This window comes from Neomonachus schauinslandi, chromosome 3, assembly GCF_002201575.2.
Source record: "Neomonachus schauinslandi chromosome 3, ASM220157v2, whole genome shotgun sequence".
Classification (NCBI taxonomy): Eukaryota; Metazoa; Chordata; class Mammalia; order Carnivora; family Phocidae; genus Neomonachus; species Neomonachus schauinslandi.
Genome location: NC_058405.1, coordinates 124,368,124 through 124,388,630, shown reverse-complemented (window position 1 = coordinate 124,388,630; position 20,507 = coordinate 124,368,124). Strand labels below are relative to the sequence as shown.

Sequence of the window (20,507 nt, the reverse complement as noted above, 5' to 3'; positions counted from 1 at the left end):
ATGGTTAGCACTCTTTAAATGTTAGTTGCTCATCATGATAATTATATTTTGTTAATATTTTATTGCTGTTACTGTTACTGCCACTACTATTACCATGATTATTATTATTGAAGCATTTGGAAGACACCCGTAAAGAGGCCTCGGGAATCAGAAAAGTGATGGGGACAGATGATTTCCGAACTCTAAGACTCAAGTTTCTATGCTTTTGCTTTTGCCTTTACACCGGTAGCAGAACATGAGATTTGTAGGTTAAATCTGCATAAAGGACTGGGAGTCTCCCTCTAGTCTACCTGAACCCTCCATCAAAAAGGTTTTGGCATTTTAAGAGCCAGAGATTGGAAGTCCCATGAATAGACTCCACAATGAACATAGGAAAGAACTACATTTGCCAGAGAATGAGTCCAACAACGTTCTGGAGAGCAAGACCTTTCCTTTCACTTGCCTCTCTCTTCGACCCTGTTCTCTTACCATCACTGTATGCCTCAGAAGGGCGTGCTAATCCACCGGAGTCTTTAGTTTCTAGGCTAAGTGAAGGAGGTGTTTCTCAATAGGGGTCTCACGGAGCTCCTTGTCATTCTAAATTCATCCTTCCCACACCCTGTTTGTGCCAAGAGTAGTAAACTGTGGGCACCATATTAGTTTGATAGTCTGGAGCCACCCACCACCCACCAGTACCCTGTGGGCACAGTACAAACTGAGCCCAGTTGGGAGGAGTATGCTGGCATGTTGACTGTTTGAAAATTAGAAAGGAGAATCAGCCCCTTGTGTGAAATTTACTTTTAGTATGTTTTGTGGCATAAATTTAGAGGATTATAAGATAAAAAAAAAAAAAGTAGAGCTTATATTAAATATTGTGTGCTAAAATATTCTAAAATGGTCCAACGGGTTACTTATTTTTACAATCCAGATCTATCCTTGAAGATTTTATTTTTATTCATTTGTATTACTCTGAATTTGGAAGCCCAGCAAATGCAAAATGGTTCATTAGTTGAACTCTACTGTAATTACTAAAGCTAATGAGAACAATATTTTGAATGCCAAAGCCAATTTATCAGCTACTTCTTGTAACAGAACAATTTATGTCTTTTTTCAGAGGAAATCTTCAGTGCCTACTCTGCTCTGTGGTGGTCTCCAAAAGGCACTTTTTTAGCATATGCCCAATTTAACGACACAGAAGTCCCGCTTATTGAATACTCCTTCTACTCTGACGAGTCACTGCAGTACCCAAAGACTGTGCGGATTCCATATCCAAAGGTCTGTGCTCCTATTCACATAGTGGTTCCGTGATTTGATGGGAAGAGAATGGTTTCATTTAATCCTTTCCTGCTAATGAAAATATTGTCAGTCTCTCTTCAACAGCTTGCTGTGATTACTCTTGCTGAAGTCAACAGCATCTGGCAATTTTAAAGTATTTTTATTATCCCAGGAAAGAGTGTGATTTAAGGTTTTGTAATTTCTCCAAAAACTTTGAGGAATGACAAGCCGAAAAAGATGGGGAAAATGCTTTTGAAAGAAGTAGGGGGAATGAAAATGTTTCAAGGGAGGAAAAGAGAGGCTGTCATTGAATCACAAGCTCATCTTATTTGTAGAAGTTGGAATATGCCCTGGATGAAGTTGAAAAGCTCAGTTATATATCAGGTTGTATTGCTAATTAACCGATACATGACTAGTTTCAGTGGTTCTGGTATAGATTTGGCACTAATGTGAATTTCACACGTCCTGCGTTTGGAATAATGGTCTCACATCTTGGTTTGCAAGGCTGTTCTCCTCCTCCGGGATGCATATTTATGAAAATTGAACAGCTTTGTTAAGCAGTGTAAGCCGAGGAAGAGGGGGATTTAGAAGGGAACCAGGATTCTTCACTAGTGTCATAATATTAATGGCCACAGGATCATCTATAGGAAAATCTAATAGTAAATGTTTTTGCTGTAAGCAACTTGGGAAAAGGGATTTTTATTTTTACTAACTCACTCAATTTGCTTCATGAAGAGCTGCCATTTTAGGAAGACAGAAGAAGTTAAAAGAAAAAAGATCCGAGACTAAATATAGAGATGTATTTTCAGTGGAATGTTATTTTTTGATGAGTGAAACTGGCAAAAAGCAAAAAAAAAAAAAAAAACCATAAAGTGCTCTCACTAAAAATATATTATTTCTAATTAATTTGTCAATTGAAGATCTATGTGTATATATAAAAAAGTTTTGTAGATTTCTGTCATCATATCGATTGTAAAGTTTGAACATGGTGAGCTTGAATTTGGAGTGCAAATGGTGTCTTTCCAATTAGCCGTTTTTGGCTCTCGGCTCAGGTAAACTCATTTTCCTGGTGGGTTGTGTCTTTGGCTGAACCCAAGGTATTCTTCCTAGTTGTCAGCCATTAGACTTCTTGTCTTCTGGAGTCAGAGTATATTTGCAAAATAATAGAATTGATTTTTAAAAAGTTTATCCTTGTTTGCACAAAACACATTAAATTATGAACGTTCATGATTTAAACGGAGTGCTTGGAGCTGTCAATATATATGTTTCTGCCTGAACATGAAAAAGTTGCACTTCATGACTCTCTTTTATGTTCATTCTATCTGTATTAGGTCTGTCTATATTAAATTTTTTAACGTGTCTCATGATTATAATTTTATCGCTCTCCTGTGGACATTTTTGTACAGTTTTAAACCTGTGCAATGATGTGATATTTTTTTTTCCATATCAATTCTGTTATTGTGTTTTCCTAGGCAGGAGCTGTAAATCCAACCGTAAAGTTCTTTGTTGTCAAAACCGACAATTTCGACCCAAACACCAACGCAACTCCAAAAGAAATCTCAACTCCTGCTGCTATTTCAGCAATGGGGTAAGAGTCTTGATCAGAATGTGTGGGTTGTACAGAGTTTCACAGATCTCGGGGAGAACCTTTTAAAAATGAATGGCAGAATCAGGGGTAGCATCCCATGGTGTCCCCCTGGGGCCGGAAACCATTCATCAGCCATGCTTTGTCAAGCCGTCACCTCATGTCTTCATGCTGAGCATGGTTCCGGTGATGGGGTCCACACAGTGAGTAGAGCAACCAGAGTCCCGGGTATGATGGAGCCTACACTCAAGGTGGGGGAGGCAGACAACAACCCAGGTAGACAGAATATTGTTGTGAAGACCATCAAAGCAGGGCAAGGTGATGGTGATGGTGGGGGGAGGTCAGGGAAGCCCTCTCTCACGAGATGACCCGCGAGCCGTGACGTGAGACAGAGGGCCAGCTAGCCCCCTGAGTAGCTGGGGGTTCAGTATCCAGGCAGAGGGAGAGCAGGTGCAAAGACCCCACAGAGAGGATGTGGCTGGTGCCTGAGAGGACCCTGTGAGGAGGCCAAGTGACCATTGCAGTGCGAGTGGAGAGGTGAGTGATAGGAGTGAGGTCAGAACACGAGGGCTGTGTAGGTCTTCATGAGAACTGGAGAAATGTAGGGCTCCTCGTGACACCAACATGCCTCAGGATGTCACTTGCTTAAATAATCGCTGGTGGTTTGAAATTCTGCCACCACATACCCTCAGCCCCCTGTGCTTTTCCTGTAGAGATAAACACGGCATTGCATGCAATTTATGGCTGTAAGTTGCTTTCTACTCATTTCTGTTCATTATCTTGGTTTTCTTGTTGCTTTTAAATAATAACTAGTATATACTGAGCACTCACTGTGTGCCAGACACAGGGCATGATCACAGGCTTTCTTGTATTAATCTTTAAAGTAACTCTTTCCAACAACTATAATTATATGCCTCTTTTACATATAAGGGAATGAGGCCTAGAAGCTAAGAAAATGGTAGGAGTCTGTATTCAAACCTGTCTCTCTGACTTAGAAGAAAGAGCTTACAAGTGCTCTGCTAGGGGCCTCCCTCTGTGTGAATTCAACCCCTGCCCTCAGCTTCCTGAAGTTATCATCAAAGCAACATGGAAGCATCCTTCTCAGGGTTAAATTTACCACATCAGGCATGCTGTAGGCTCTGCTCTGTAGTTATTAATTCATTGACTTGATTAGAAATATCTATATTAACCCATTCGTTTGGAGGAAAAAATCAATTACCAACAAATTTAAAAAACTGTCTTTCCTGAGTTTGTCCAAAGGTATAAAAATTTACCTGGAGGTCCTAAAATCTGCTGTGCGGCCCCATCCAGTCATCTCTTCTATCAATATTGATTGAGCACCCACTATTTACGTAACAAATGTCCATAGGGCTCAGCTACTGTCTTTCTAGCACTTTCGACCAAGCAGAGGATAGAATATATTCCCATAAACGACTCCAAAAGCACATACTCCAGAGGCATAGACAGAAGGCCAGAGACATTCTGAGGAGGGGGAGATGGGTTTTCCAGGACCCCAGGGATCAAAGAAAGCATCCTGGGCAATGTGTGGATTGAGCAGGAAGGATTCCACAGGGCACAGCTGAGGGGATGGCACCGAAGGGGAAGGTAACCCATGCGTGGGGAAGTGCAGGGATGTCCATGGAAAGGGCAGGGCCTGGTGTGACCTCTTGGCCTACGACCAACATCTGTCTGCTGAGGATGAGCCACAAGCCCCTGCTCTGAAGAATCTTAGATCTGGGAGGGGCTTTAGACCTCACTCATGGTTTACAAACTGTTTTAAGGACCTGAAGCCTTTTTTTCAGGTGAGATAGAACACAGGAGTGCAGGTCCAGAAACCAACCAGACGATTATTGCTCAGGTTGCAGGCACAGGTCTTGTTCCTTCTGCTTCCGCCAGGAGTCGGGATATTCGAACCTGCGGGCTTCCAGAACACACTGAGAACAACGCTGTGGGACACAGATGAGCTAACTGAGGCTTACAGAGGGAAACTCTTTTGCTCAAGGTCACACAGCAAGTTAGCATGGGAGCTGGGAAGAGGACACAGGCCTGCACCTGCTGGTTAATAGGCTCACTGAATAATGGAGTTTCAATGCATAGAGTGTTTCCTGTGGGCGGGGACTATGCTTGATGCCCCGCTCACATCTCACTTGACACACTGCCTACCGTGTCTTTGTCATGGCCATTTCATAGGTCCTCCTCTGTGGGGTCTCCCCTGCCCCCTTAGAAACCTCATTCCATAAGCTGAGCTCAGGAAACGTGCGCAAGTCCAAGGACTTAGTTTTTGCCCCGTACGAATGAGCCTTTAAGTAATTGTTTGCGGTGCTTTATGCTGCATTCCTGGTGAGGACTGCCTCACTCACTGGGGATATTATGCGTGAGATGTATTTTACTGAGGAATCATTTCTGGAAATGCCTCAGGAATGTGTTATATAGGGAATTATAAATCCAGCTCTGGTCTCTATTAACACCAGTGATGCTGCAGTTTATGTAAAACCAGGCGCGAGGTCCTCTCTGCAGAAAATGTTCTAGCAGGCGGTGATACCCCACTTTCTGGCCTCATGCAAACATCCAACAGGGCCAGGTGAATCCCGGCAAGTTGTGCCTCTTCGGAAACTGCCCAGCACCCTCGGCTGTGTTTCCTAGACATCCGCTAGCTCCCAGAGTGTAGATCGCCTGGAGCCCTGTGAGGGTGGGCGTGTTTCTTCCGTCCTCTGTCCAGGCACCCATCACTCGCTTTCCCCTGAGACCATGTCCTTGCACCACAGATCTTCCCGCAGGTGAAATCCTACCAGAGGCAGGGAGCCTCCCAGTTGCCCTCATTGAGTTAGAGGTCAAGTGGATTAGATTCATTAGGCTGCTCATTTGTATTGATGACTCATATTGGGAATTTGCAAGTTCAAAATCTTTGAGAGAAAACAACATATACTGTAAAATCATAACCGCCCCCCCCCCCCCGCACCTGCTTTATTTAGAGCCTGGCTTCATGTTGTTGGACTGAAATAAGAAAGTTCTATAGGTAGAGGCCCATCTTACAGTAGTATCTCCAGTGCCTCTCGGGGGTGGAGGGTGGGGGACTGAGACCCAGCAAGTGCCCAACGAACATTTGTAGAATAAATGAATAAGCTTCTGCGTGGATGAATGAGTTATGTTATACGTGTGACTTCATGTGTGTGGAATGGTTTACACAACCAGCACCGAAGATGACCCTCCAAGTGACCCTGCCTAGCAGTCCCTCCTTTCTGCCTCCTCCCAGCCATCTGCAAATCGTGTGGCCTGAGCTAGAGGATTGGGAAGGGCATGTTCCACTGAGGTGACCCCACCCGACATCTGCTGAATGGCTCCGGGGACCCATCACACCCAGTCCTGACCTGCCCCACCCTGTTTTTTCTGCTCCTGAGTGATGTAATAGATAAATGCCTCCTCTGAACAGTTGAGAATCCTTGATCTATAAAGTAGCGATATCAGGGTCTGGGGTTGTCACACAGGAGATAAATGAACTGGACAGAAGTGGCTGGAAGCTAGCAACACCTTGAGACAGGAGGTGGATCAGGAGCTCGCCTGCTGTGGGTGCTGCCCTCTGTGATGGGCTCCCCCTCACCCCACCTGTCCTTCTCTTAGCGATCTGTCAGCAGCCCCAGGACGGCTGGCATCCCCCTCAGAACAGAGGGTGGCATGGAGCCTGGGGCCAGCACTGGCAGAACGCCCGCTTCCTTGGGTGATTCGCCAAGTTAATCACTCCACTGTCTGCAGTTGCACTTAGGAGCAATTTCTCTCCAACATTCTTTCCGGTTAGTAATGCCTACCTGATGTTAAGTATCCTTAGCATACCAAGAAAACCACGTACACACATTAGGGGAATTAATGCAACTCAACAGACATTTATTAAACTCCTACTCTATGGTCACTTTACAAAGGGCTACTCTGTAGTATGACCTTCAAAAGCAGGTCTGTCCCAGTACATTCAAATATAATTTGCTTTATAAAATTCAGCTATTTAGTTTACACACACTCTGTAGAGACCTCACTCATAGAGTGAGGAATTTTATCCTGAAAAAAAGCAAGAGGGTGAAGTTATCCAACAGTATTTACCAGAGGGATGGGTGGAGGTTCTATAGAGGGAGCTCCTGGGAACAGAAAATCTGAATCGTGGCTCCAACACTTCCCACTGTGTGACCTTGGGCGAGTTACTTAACCTTTCTCCACCTCCTTTTCCTTGTCTGCAAAACATGAACCTTAGCCTTCCTAGCGCATAGGGTGCCATAAACTTGGAGCACTTGGAATGGTTCCTAGCACAGAGTAAACTGCTCATGGGTGTGAACTCCTATTATTATATCCAGAAATTACTCCATTGCTTTAGTATTAAAGTCAACCATACTCTCCTTAGAATAACATTGTCCCAGAAGTTAGAAGAGCTTTGAAATTGAATCACTATGTCTGACAGGATAGGCGGTCTCTGGCTCAAGGGAAGTCCAGGTTGCCTGACGGTCCCTCTTCTGTCCCTTCCCACCATTACATAAGCAATCTATTCAGTAGACGCCTCTCTGCTTTTACAGAATAAAATCAGCATCTAGGGGCACCTGGGTAGCTCAGGTCATGATCTCAGGGTCATGAGATCCAGCCCCAGCTGGGGCTCCAGGCTGGGCAGGGAGTTTGCCTGCTTGAGCTTCTCTCTTCCTCGCCTTCTGCCCCTCCCCCACTTGCACATGCATGCGGACTTTCTCAAAATAAATAAATAAATCTTTAAGAAAAATCAGCATGTAATGTAATTTATAGTTGATATTCCTGCTCTTTGGATTTTTCTGGTCCTAAGTGGGACTTAAACCTTTCAATAAAAAGTACAGTTGGGCCATTGGTTCCCTTATACATTTTTAATGACTCACTGACATCTCAGACTTGATCTTGGCACGATCTTGGCTCAGGGCAGGGTATGCAGCGTCGTTCTGTCTCCCCTTAATTCCAAATCCGAAAGAGAAGCTGTGATTAAACAGAAGTATATTTCCATGAGGATTCAAAATGTCCCATCTGCTGGCTGGCCAACGGCCCTTCTGGAAGCATCAGAAGGTGCAGAGTACACCTTGGGCTACCCAAGAGTGACAGAGAGAGTGGAAGATACAGGGTCATGAACCTTTGATCTAGAAATGGGCAAGGAAGGTGCCAGATGCATACGAGTTTCCTGGCAGACTTCCTTCCCAAATTCCATTACTCCGATTTCGAATGGGGAAAAGTTACTTTTCTACTGCTGATTTCTGAACCTGGAGTACGATCTATGGTTTTTAGTAGATAAAGCACTTAGTAAAGGTGACCCGCTAATCATGTTAGAGTTTTCTTCCCCCCTCGCCCGCCCTTTCCCCCAACTGGCACACTTTAGAAAACAGAAGCCTGTTTCTGGAGCCTATGATCCTAATCGACGCCCATGGAGCCCTGGGCAATATGTGCATGTATGTGAAGAGATTTCCGCCCCCCACCGCCACTGCCCCTAGAGAGAGGCACATGATTTTCATCTGATTTACAAAGGGATTTGATCTGTGATTGAGAACCACGGGCATAGAGGAGGGATTATTAGGGCCCACTGGCAAATCCAGCCCCATACCTGTTTTTGCATGATCTGCAAGTAAGAAAGGGTTTTACAATTTTGAATGGTTGGGAAGGAAAATCACAAGAAGAAGAATATTTCATGACATGTGAAAATTATATGACCTTCAGATCTCAGGGTTTCACTGCAACTCCTCTACATGTGTTCGTCTGTGGCTGCTTTTGTCCTGCAAAGGCAGAAATAAGTCAGTGTGACAGAGCTCACATGACCTGCAAAACTTAAAATATTTACTGTCTGGCTCTTTACTGAAAAAGTCTTCAGACCCCTAGTCTAGAAAGTTAATCTGAGAAAGTTTTACTTTCTCCCTTGCATGTCATTGTTCCATCCCCTTTGCAATGATTTAGTCCCTATCCCCAGCAGGATTTATTTGCCTTTCCAATTTCTCATTTAATGCCTGTGGGCTGGGCACAGGGCAGAAGAGTTGGACTCCATGAGGTGCCCTTGGTCCCGTGCGTGCAAGGAGGTGCGCACACTCTCAGACCCTGCAGCCTGGCAGTCATTAGTGATGAGCCCCTTAAGACTGCTGATACCTGTGCAGACTGAGGGGCTTTCCAAGAAGGCACAGTGGGTATTTGAGGAAGACCTAAAGAAGTCAGAGCATGGCAGAGGTTTCAGACTGAGGGCAGGTTGAACAAAGGCGGGGGGCAGCTGGGAAATCTCAGAAGGTGTTCATGGAATACCAGCCATGCAGACTGGATGGTGCATAGGTTCTTAATAAGCAAGAGAAAGGGCTGAAGCGGAGAAGAGTCCCTGTTGGTGGGAAGGTGGTGCTTTGCTGCTGGGTGAAGGGGTTTGATCTTCTTTCAGTACTTGCAGCTTGCAGCGGGGACAGCCGGGAGGTGCCCCTGGGGACATTAACACAGGAAGTGTCCCCAGCTATAGAGGGGGGATAATGAAGTGGTGATCCATCCTAAGTGCTCCTAGGTATTGGCTGTTCGCTTTCGTGTCTGTGAAGGGAGTGGAGACAGGACATGACCTGTGAATTCTGAGGAAGGACAGACCTATTGAGGCCACAAAGAACACGATAGGACCTTCCCCTTCGTCAGTGCTGCATTCCGCAGAACTTCAGCGAGTGTCTGTTTTGTGCCAGGTATTCATTCCACCGGGGCCTGGGGACACCCTGCGAACAAGAAAGCTGTGGCCGTGCCTCCGAGAGCTTGTGGTCAGGCAAAGAGAGCAAAGAGACAGAAGGAGGGGGTGGCCACAGCCTGTGAAGGGAAGAGCAAAGGAGCATTTTAGAGCATCCGGGGTGATGAGGAGGATATGGCCATGGGGCCAGGGCCAGTCAGGAAGAAGGGGGAAGAAAAGATTCTCTTGGAATTTTTCTGACAAAAGGGAACAAGGCTTTGATCAGACAGTGGAAACCAATGATTTAAGAATGGTCGTTCAGAATCACACTGGGTGCTAGGAGGAGCAAATAAAATGAACAATCCAGAACAAATATTTAAGTAAGCTAACAGAAAAGTAAATTGAGAATTCCACGCATCTCACTATAAATCAAAAGGTAGTTCCAAAAACGTTTGAGGTATGTGTTGGAGGAGGATGCATTGCTAGCGACATCTCCATTCATATAAATTTTAAGTTACGGTTCCTTGATTTTTTTCACATGGTTCATGCTTTGACTTTTGAGAAAAGATTTTTACAATATAATTATTTGATTTTCAACGTTTGTAGAGATGTGAGTCAATTTTTTTTCCCCTTTGAAAACGAACTTGAGAAAAGGGTCAGTTATAATTTCACCCTAAAAGTAAGAATTTTCTGGAGAAGCATGCGTCAGATTACCAGAAAATATTCGAATCTCAGCCAGTGTCTCTGGCCTCACTGTAATGTTCTCTCAAGACAGCAGAGAAGAGATGGGAAAATATCACCCTTGACTTCCTGGCACTACTAAAGGCCAAGTTGAGGACTTGAAAAATCCTGAGCTGTGGTGTGAGTCACGTTCGCTAAGCCACTGTTATGATGTCAGCTGCTGTTTTTCCTGTCAGATATATTTTAATTTCCATTCAAAACTAAATTACACTTTAAGCTTTCAGAAAAGGTAAAATATTGTGGTATTAAGTTGTTTTGACAACCATTTAAAATTATATGCCTCTTAAGATTGATTTCATTGAGTAAAATGTCTATCTGTACCAAGGTCTGGAAATAGTTATTCTCTCTCTCTTTTTCTTTCTCTCTCTCTCTCCCCTTCCTTCCTTCCTTCCTTCCTTCCTGTCTTCCTTCCTTCCAGGGATTACTACTTGTGTGATGTGACATGGGTAAATGAAGAAAGGATTTCCTTGCAGTGGCTCCAAAGGATTCAGAACTATTCACTCATGGGTATTTGTGACTATGATAATTCCACCAACAGTTGGACAAGTCCAGTGGTAAGGTTTAATGGGGATGTTCTGCTACTAAAGCTACATGTGATCCAAGGACTATATAAACCCAGGGAGAGTGAATGGTTAGGAATCAGGAAATAAAGTTTGAGTTTCTTTTCTTTCTGACTCTATGTCAGATCCTGAAACAGTGGGTAAGTTTTGACTAACTTTTAGAGAATCTGGTATCTGGTGGTACTTCCATTTCAGGTCTCTCCTCATCAGTCATACTGTTTTAGTTATGGATAGTATCACTTGGGGAGGGGGTGGTGACTGGAAACCCAGAAGATAGAATTTGATGTCAAAATTCAGAAAGCCCAAGAAGGCCAGCAGCTGCAAGGTCAACAGAGTGTGTTTCAATAGACAAAATATGGGGAGTGGAGAATGACTGGCTGAGAATATGTGAAACAAAACACGTATCAAAAGGCCACAAATCTCTTACCACCCTGTGACTATCTTTCAGCAGTCAAGAGCTTTAGAACATCAATAGATAACTACCAGGCGGAGGGGGTGGCAACATTAAGACAAAGGCAAGTGTTAATTCAGCCTCGAGGTGCTGGGGGGCAGGGCATTCCCCAGAAGAAACCACAAGGTTCAGCCAAGCTGGTGAATCAGAATTAGAGCCCCTGTGGGAACCAGCAACCTCAGGAGGGGCGACGTCCAGGGAAGGTTTACCCGCATATGTGAAGGACACCACTCCAAGCCCTTTTCTGGTAATAGGCTCTGTGCCTACATACTACCCGCTCCCCCTCCACACACACACACACACACACTTCCCAGCCTGGTTGGGCACAGTGCCGATTCTTGCCTCCGAAAGCTTGGGCACACCATATCTTGATTTGCCCATTCGTTTATTTATACAGCAAACACTGACTATGTCCCTACCTACTACCTACTATGTTATGCTGTGCATAGCTCTGGATTTAAAACAAACAAAAACAAACAAATTAGACAACATGCCGGTCCCCAAAATGTGTATGTTTTAGTAGAGAATACCATTAGGATAATCAATAATAACAGTTACGGTTTCTTGAACACTCACAGTAGCCAGACACTGTGGAGACAGAGGTTCTGTGAGGTTAAGGAGCTTGCTTAGGTCACATGACAGCCGGAATCCAAACTAGAAAACCTAAGCTCTTTGCTTCCTGCCAATTCTGTCATCCTACTATCAGGATATTGTGCCCTAAAAGGGTATAAGAAAAGTACAGAGGGAATGTAGGACCAAAGACGACGATCCACTCAACTGAGGACAGGCAACGGGAGATGACAAGGGAGGCCTAGAGCACCCAGGGCAGAGAAGGGCACAAAGACTCTGGGAGCAGAGGCTGTGCAAAGGCATCCAGTGAATGGCTGGGAGCGCCAGGGTCTGGGGCTCCAGAGGACGAGGGGTTGGGGAGAGGCACCATGGTGAGAACCGAGGGTGGAGGTAGGCTGAGGCTCAGGTGCCGTTCTGAGGAGTTTGGACTTACTTGTAAGACACGGGGAGCTATTTCTAGGTATTAAATAAGAGAGGATCGTAATGGGATAGAACTGTCTGTTGCCAAATGAGGTCAGCGGGGGTTGAGCAGGGTGGAAGAGGAGAAGAGCAGGAGGGTCTCCAACCGGGAGGTCAGGGCAATGGGCCAAGCGAAACCTGACGAGAACAGAAGCTAAGGCAGTAACGGTGGAGAAGGACGAGAGGAATCAGAGAACCAGGAGGCAAGGGCCGAGGAGGCGGCTGTAAGGAGAGGAGGCATCCACAGTGACTCCCAAGTCTCTGGCTTGGGTGAGTGGTGGCACGAAGCAGAAGAATGAAGGCGTCAGAACAAGCCGGTAGGGATGGAGGCAAGATAAACGACATCATCTTCTGTTCTGTACGTGTTGAGTTGAAAATGCTGGGGGAGCTTCCAGGGCCACATATGGAAGACAGAGCTCTAGGCAAGAGAGGTAACTGTTCTAATGCAATCATATAAACAATCTGAGCATAAATACAACTGTATAAATGGTGATAGTTTTCAATTATTTTAAGTACAGTTTTGCTTCTATTACCACGAGTTGCAGATAAAGAATAGAATTAATATCTTACTTCTCTCTGAAACACTGCCTTGTATTTTTCCCTCCCTAGGCACAAGAACACACTGAAATGAGCACCACTGGCTGGGTTGGAAGAGTAAGTGCTGAAGAGTTAACAGGGTTTTTGTGGTATGGATCAGATACTCAGAGCTATTTGATATTTGGCAGATATACCAAAGGTGGGCCCTATGTTATTTGCTATTAATAGAGAGATTACTTGACCTATTTCTCAAAATATTTCAATGCTCCCTGCAGAGATAGCTTTTCATGGGGAATATAGAACATGCTCAGTTGGAAAAAGGAACAGGACAAGTGAAAACTTGAGAGCAGACCAAACAAAAGACATTCTCTAGGCAAACCGTAGCTCCTGAAAAGTTAAAAAGCGACTGCTGCTGAAAAGCAGCTAAGATGCAGAATATGCTCATTGACCTCATCTTTGAAGTCCTGTGCTTTGGAGGCAGAAAACATGGCTTCCATCCACCGCCTACACAAATGGGTAAGGAGATGCGGCTGTATCCAGCAGCAACTCGGCAGCGACTGTAGCCATCCAGCAACACTGCTGTGCACCTCCTTTGGAGGAAATCATACTCGTGTGGCTTCACGCTTTACTAGGCCCCAGACGCAGTTTTATCCAAGAAAGCACGGTGACCCGCAGAGACTAGTCACGCTTCTCTCTCCCGCTGCACGATGCCTTGGGCAGAATCACCAACCGTGTGGCTACCGGACCATGGGCTGAAGCAAGTTAGCGGAGGATCTCCAGCCATTGTGGCATCCCATAGAAAGATGATGAACAAATCTCACCTAATTTTTATGATCACTTCTGTTAAGCCTCCTTTAAGAGAGAAACAAAGGGACCAAAAAAAAAAAAAAAAGTAAAGATTTCATTCACATCTCTTGGGGCATAGAGGGGAGGCCCCTGGTCCAGAAACAAGACCCCATCCAGCTGGGCTCAGAGCTCCGATAGCATTCACACGTCCCTTTTCTTCAGGCATTGATTGGGCAGAGGGGAGAGGTTTGCCAACATGAAAAGTGGTTTCCTCCATGGCAAGAGACACGCTACACTTCCTCACGACTCTTTGAAAAAAATATGTTTTTTCCTCTCTGTATTTAACCAGACAGATGCCACTTTTCACACATTTCTACTAGGCACAACTCCATCCAGGGGAAACAGGGAAATGTATTAAAAAGATAAGGCTGTGAACACAGGTCTAGAGAGGGGAATGTGTTTCAGAGAGCTGTAATGAGAACACCAAGTGTACTGCACGCCTCAGCTTGCTCCATAAATGAATCCACTTTGAATCACTAAAGAGAAGAGGGAAGCGTTTTTCTTCCTTCCCAAAATGGGAGCTGATAAGAGAGGAAACATCGAGGGTAAAGTGAACCAACAATTTTTAAAAGACCATCTCCTACCTGCTCTCAAATGTAGGAAGGAAATCGAAGTCGTAAAGCGACATATTCCCTTCAGGCTGGGATAGATATTCTTCTGCTTAAACTACATTATGTTCTGAGAACTATCTTTTATTGAACTGTGAAAAATGGAAATTTTATACTATATTTCCATACAACTACTTTTTTGGTAAATTGTTGATCCTATTTAGCAAAATGAAAAGACTTACAATAAAAATGGTAACTATAAGAATGTTTCCATGTGAAATGTACGACAGACATTCCTTATAGTATCCAGTCCAGAAATGGTTAAACACTTTCTGGCTTTCAAAAAGAAATAAGTATTTAAAAAGGAGGGAACAAAGCCCTCAAATTGAAAACCACTTCTTATCTGAAACAGTAAAAATAATAGTCTGTTTCAAACAAACCAACCAACCAAACAGAAAGCAATCACTCACGGATGCCAGGGGGGAAAGCCGTGTGGGGGATGGGCAAAATAGGTGAAGGGGATTAAGATGTACAAACTCCCGGTTATAATAACAATAATAATAGTCTGTTTCAAGAAAGCACATCTGTGACACTGAGGAAATTTACTTCTTAAAACTGGAAGATGAATGCTAATTTTTGCACATTTATAGCCAGAAGTCATAGAGTTATCCTCCACAGAGAAATGTCCAGAGATAACAATATCACTGATATGTGTTGAGAGTCCTGCGTAAGCCTTTTTATGTGCTTTCTCTCATTTACTCTGCACAAAAAATTCCCTGAGAAAGATCTTTTTGTCTGCATTTTCTAGAAGGAGAATTTTCTTTTGAGACACTCTGGTTTCACTTGGCAAGTAAATGAAGCATGGGTTTTGGGCAGAGGTGTTGAGAGGACTTGGAAAAATTAAAGTTGGTACTGAGATGAGACTGATGTGCTCTAATCTGTTTTTTTGTTTTCTATTATTCTGTAGTTTAGGCCTTCAGAACCTCATTTTACCTCCGACGGGAAGAGCTTCTATAAGATCATCAGCAACCAAGATGGCTACAAACACATTTGCCTATTCCAAATAGATAAGCAAGTAAGTATTCTTACATAATTTATTTCAGGTTGATCTCTTTTTTAATGAGACTGACTTGAAGTAGAAACATATGGTAAAGTCAATCAGTATGTACTAATAATCCGGCTAATTCAAATTCCAAAGTGGTATCTGGAGGATGATGGGATAGGGAGGGGAAACCCAAGAAGACCTAAGATTATCTAAATTGCTGCTATAAAAGATTCAACCCTCCACTTCGATTAGAGAGTTTAATAAACGTCTTTTTAAAAAATCCCATTAGGGTTGCACATTTATTACAAAAGGAGCTTGGGAAGTCATCGGGATAGAAGCTCTTACCAGTGATTACCTGTGAGTATTCTAATAATTGATAGGATGTAAACATACTCGTTGTAATCACACCCTCTTTGCCCAGAAGTAGGGGAAAATCTCCTACAAATAAAGAATAGTCTATTTGGAATGTGTTCAGTACTTTTTTCTTTTTAGCATACGGAAGCCTTAATGATTTTCACATATGCTTAGCAGATTTGATACCATGCCACCAAGCAGCTCTACCTCTTGCTCTTACCTGCTTTACATTAGAAGAGCTGTAGCCTCTTTTTCTTAAAACGTCTTGGAACACGGAACTAGAATCAGGGGCATTTTGTTAAATTTTAACTGGCACCAAATTTTTGGAAGGCTCGGAGAGGCTATTTTATCTGTCCGTATCTCGGCCTTACTCTGGAAAATGGAAAGCTTAGCAGAGGCTGTCAACTACCATGCATGCACGAGTTGGTGGAAAAGGAGTGTTATTTTTCATTAGAATCTGAGGCACTTCTATAATTCATTATTGGGTCTCACACGGAGGATTTTTGCCACTGCCCAAAGCAGTTTTTGAAGGGCCTCTTTAGAAGTGGCTCAGCTGCTCTCAGAAAGATGGGGCTCCTGCCATCTAGTAGTTTGTGCTATAAAATAGAAAATATGGAAAACAATATAGGTACGTGGGCTCTCAACTTCAGGCTGGTTGTCCGGTGGTACTTTTCTCACAAAAGACTTTTTTTTTGAGTTTTCACTTGTCACTTTAGTGAAGGGAACAATCCCTGCATTCAGATATTTTAGTCTACTTTAAAAAATAGGATCTCCTAATCTCCTATTTAGAGATGACAGCGGGGAGAGGGGCAGGGAAGAATGATACGAGAAGGGCCAGCATGAATGTTTGGTGTTGAGTTAAATAGAGTGTACTTGACTTTCTTTAAAAACATAATCAACATATATTTAATTTGTTTTCTTCCCAGATACTACATTAGTAATGAATATAAAGGAATGCCAGGAGGAAGAAATCTTTATAAGTAAGAGCTAAATCAAATTATTGACTTGAGTCTTTTTAGCTGAAGAAAAATTTCTGGGTTTGGTTTTGTTTTTCTGTATTTTAACTAACTGGAATTGTAATTGAGCACTTTCATTCCCTTATAAATTAAAACCCAGGTATCAACAGCAGAGAATGACTTTATTAAATGTTTTGTGTTATTCCCAAACAATGGGAGGTTTGAGGTTACTATGAATTAATCCATGTATTTGTTGCACATTAAAAAAAAGTTTTTGAGCAGTGTTTTGGCATTCTGATACCTTTGAAACTAAAATATGGCATTATTCAATTCTGTCTTTTCATTTATTCTTTCATTAAGCACTTAATTTCCACCATTGGTTTACAGAATCCAACTGAGTAACTACACAAAGGTGACATGCCTGAGTTGTGAGCTGAATCCAGAAAGGTGTCAGTACTATTCTGTATCATTTAGTAAAGAGGCAAAGTACTATCAACTGAGGTGTTCAGGTAAGTGTGAACTGCCAAGGGGAGGCAGAACATCATGTCTGTCTATCTGAAGTGGCTCCTTCCATTCCTGCCTTCCACTCACCAGCTGACTTTGTTCCTTCTGCTCTTCAGACAATATTCTTACCACCCTCCTGGCTCGTTCTCTCTTTTTTTAAAGATTATTATTTATTTATTTATTTATTTATTTATTTATTTATTTATCAGAGAGAGAGAGAGCACACAAGCAGGGGGAGTTGCAGGCAGAGGGAGAAGCAGGCTCCCCGCTGAGCAGGGATCCCACTGTGGGACTGGATCCCAGGACCCTGGGATCATGACCTGAGCCAAAGGCAGACGCTCAACGGACTGAGCCACCCAGGTGTCCCCGTCCTGGCTCATTCTGCCCATCTATCCCTTTCTGTGTCCAGTCTGGGAAACATTCTTTCTGCCATGCTTAGTTTTCTCCTCTTGAATCTGAGGAGCCCTTGAAATCACCTAAGTCCCCTTCTCTTCAAGCACATCTAAGTGGTAAGTTAACCACCTTTCCTCCCCTTCTAACCAAGAGAGTTGCATGGCTTGCTTTTGACTGAACGCACAACAAATATACACATACACTGGAGACTACGTATAGCAGAGGCACTTGATTTTATACATATATTATATATATTATATCTATGTGCATATATACATATAGATATTTTATTATAGTTTTTTTATTGTAGATTTTTTAATTATTATTTTATGCATTTGCCCCTTTAGATGAGAAAATGTATGTGGGTAGTGTCTGTCACCCAACCTGCTCACTGCTCCATCTTCTGTTGCTATTTTATTATTGTTTTCTTTATTATAAATGAAGAAACTTGGAAAGGACAGGCAACGTGACTTGCACGGGTCACACAGCTAATAAGACGCACAACAGGATTCAAACACAGGGCTCCATCTCCTGAGCCCTCCTGAGCCCGCCAATAAGCCCTATGCTAGATTACTTCTCAAAATGAAAGAATCTGGATATTCTGAAAAAGAACTGTCCCTCTCCGGAAAGAGATCTCCAAACCAGCTATCTGAATCTTTATTTACTAGCACATTTTCTTTATTATTACATCTTTCTCTCTCTCTCTCTCTTTCTTTCTTTCTTTTTTTTTTTCTGTGACTGTTTTTAGTCACCATTTCTTGGGCACACATTTCATACTAGGAACTGTGCTGAAAGTTTTATATTTGTAGTCTTATTTGATTCTTAAGAAAACTCTATAAAGTGATACTGTTCTCCTTTTATATGTAAAGAGATGGAACATAGATATGTTGTCACACAGCAGGGAAGCCAGAATTCAAACCCAGGTCTTTATAATGCCTTCACTGTGGTTCTGATCAAGAGTAAAACATTAATATTATCTAAATGCATCAAAATTAAATAGCTCACCAAATAGCTTTTCTATACATTACCTTCTAGTCTGCAACTACCAGTTGGGATAAATAGTGAAGATATGTTCATGCGAGAAAAACACTTTTGCATGCCAGAAAGGAATCGCTTATCCAAGTCAGGCAGTGTGCAGATGTGCCCCCTGGCTCAGGACTCAGTGGGGCGGGGGCAGCGGGAGGGAAGTCCGCCCCCACCCCCAGGCTGGCTCCAGAGCTCCGCCCTAAGGGGGCGGGGCCTGAGAGCCGGAGTGGTCATCGCTGGATTGTGGATTTAGGGCTGGGAAGGAAAGATAGCCGTGTCAGTGGTTCGTGGGTTTAGTTCACAGTTGAGGAAATTGGAGGCAGCATGCCCAAGGCACTCAACGGGGCCAGAGGTTCATTTTCTGCTTCATTGTACTGAGCCCTGTGCCTTTCCGGTAATACTTCTTAATCTCAAATTGCACCTATTTCAAGGAAAAGGAAAAACAGCTAACACTTAGTAAGCACCTTATCTACCATGATTCTTATTCTATCAGAGCTAAATGGTATTAAAATCGTATCAAAGTTAAATGGTATCAAATGGCCATTTTTGAAAAATATGCTCTCTTCTTTTCTTAAAAAGCCTCACCTAAAACATTTTTCCTGTTAACAGGCCCTGGTCTGCCCCTCTATACTCTGCATAGTAGCAGCGACGATAAAGGTATTTTCTAGCATTTCACCTTTCCTTTGCTTTTTAGAAAAGTGTGTGAATAGGATCAACATGTACTTAGCATAGTGGGATTTTTTTTTTTTTTGGCCTTAGAGTGTTTAAAAAAATGATTTGAACTCAAGGTTTATAATCCAAAGTTATGTATAGTCCCATCAGTGAATTGCTACTTGTTTGTTAGCACTTTGCACAATCTGAATTCTTCACATTGTAACGAATTGCTGCCGTCTGCACTTATTTGCTTAGAACTGAGAGTCCTGGAAGACAATTCAGCTTTGGGTAAAATGCTGCAGGATGTCCAGATGCCCTCAAAAAAACTGGATTTCATTATTTTGAATGAAACAAGTAAGTTAAATCTCCTTAGGAACAACTGCTCCTGGAAACACCAATAAAAAATATAACTAAACGTGGTAACCTGATCTGAAAATACACATTTTATTATATGTAATCTAATTTAAGGTTATTTTTTCTATGAAATATTCTGTCATGAGAACTGCTAGTTTTACATTTTTTTTTGTTTTAAAATACAATACCACTCTATGTAAAAGTTATTCTGTTAAAATGAAGGCATTTGGGAAAAAACACACTATTGCTGCTTCTGTTTCGTTCTGTTAGTAACTCTGTTCTACTATAAAGTATTATTTGAGTGTTTAACTTAATGATATCCTGATATATTCTACCTTTAACCCAAAGAGATAAAAAATATCTGAGGTGATTGTATAAAAAAATTAGGGTTGGCTGTAAAATGTTAAAACTTCAATCTCGGGAGAGAAATCTTGAATTTTTCCTAACCTTCTCCTTGCCATAGTTAGCCTGGTCCCTGTGCTGGGAGCCTGAGCAGGGATGATGTGCAGGAACCACTGAGAACTGGGGTGGAGAGAGTGTTCTTTGAGTAGGAAATTTTGTAGTTTGTTCATTTGTATTTGTTTGCTGTTTTTCCCATTAAGAGCTAATTACTCATGGGGGATGGGGGAAATCCATCAGGACTGATTTAAGTTTTTTTTAAATATAGGATAATAATGGAAAAGATTCAGTAAGATCCAGTAGAAAAGATCCATCCAATTTTAAATGGCAGGAAAAGCGCTGGGGAGTAGAGGGTGCTTGTGAAGAAGAGCTTAGAGCAGGGCTACTGAAACTGAATGTGCGTATGAATCACCTGGCACCTTGTTAACGGTAGTTTTGTGATCCAGCAAGGCAGGGTGAGCCCAGGGTTCAGAGTTTGTACTTGGTTCTTAGGTGCTGCTGGTGCTGCTGGCATAATGGGCAAGGACTTAGAGTTCCGGAGAGCTACCTGGGCTGCTGGTGCGGAAGGCACTGCATCCTGAGATTTGACAAAGAGTGGGGGACCCTGAAA

At 42.9% G+C, this 20,507-nt stretch overlaps 1 protein-coding gene across 1 annotated transcript in view; it reads left to right on the top strand.

Annotated features, from left to right (window-relative positions):
* The window catches only part of DPP4 (dipeptidyl peptidase 4), an 80,272-nt gene that overhangs the window by 36,632 nt on the left and 23,133 nt on the right, over positions 1-20,507 (top strand). The window contains exons 9-18 of the mRNA XM_021702790.1: positions 1,094-1,254; positions 2,727-2,842; positions 10,660-10,795; positions 12,891-12,935; positions 15,180-15,287; positions 15,547-15,614; positions 16,538-16,591; positions 16,955-17,076; positions 19,100-19,147; positions 19,400-19,498. Of these exons, the coding sequence (XP_021558465.1) occupies positions 1,094-1,254; positions 2,727-2,842; positions 10,660-10,795; positions 12,891-12,935; positions 15,180-15,287; positions 15,547-15,614; positions 16,538-16,591; positions 16,955-17,076; positions 19,100-19,147; positions 19,400-19,498 (957 nt within the window). The remainder of the gene's footprint in view (positions 1-1,093; positions 1,255-2,726; positions 2,843-10,659; positions 10,796-12,890; positions 12,936-15,179; positions 15,288-15,546; positions 15,615-16,537; positions 16,592-16,954; positions 17,077-19,099; positions 19,148-19,399; positions 19,499-20,507) is intronic.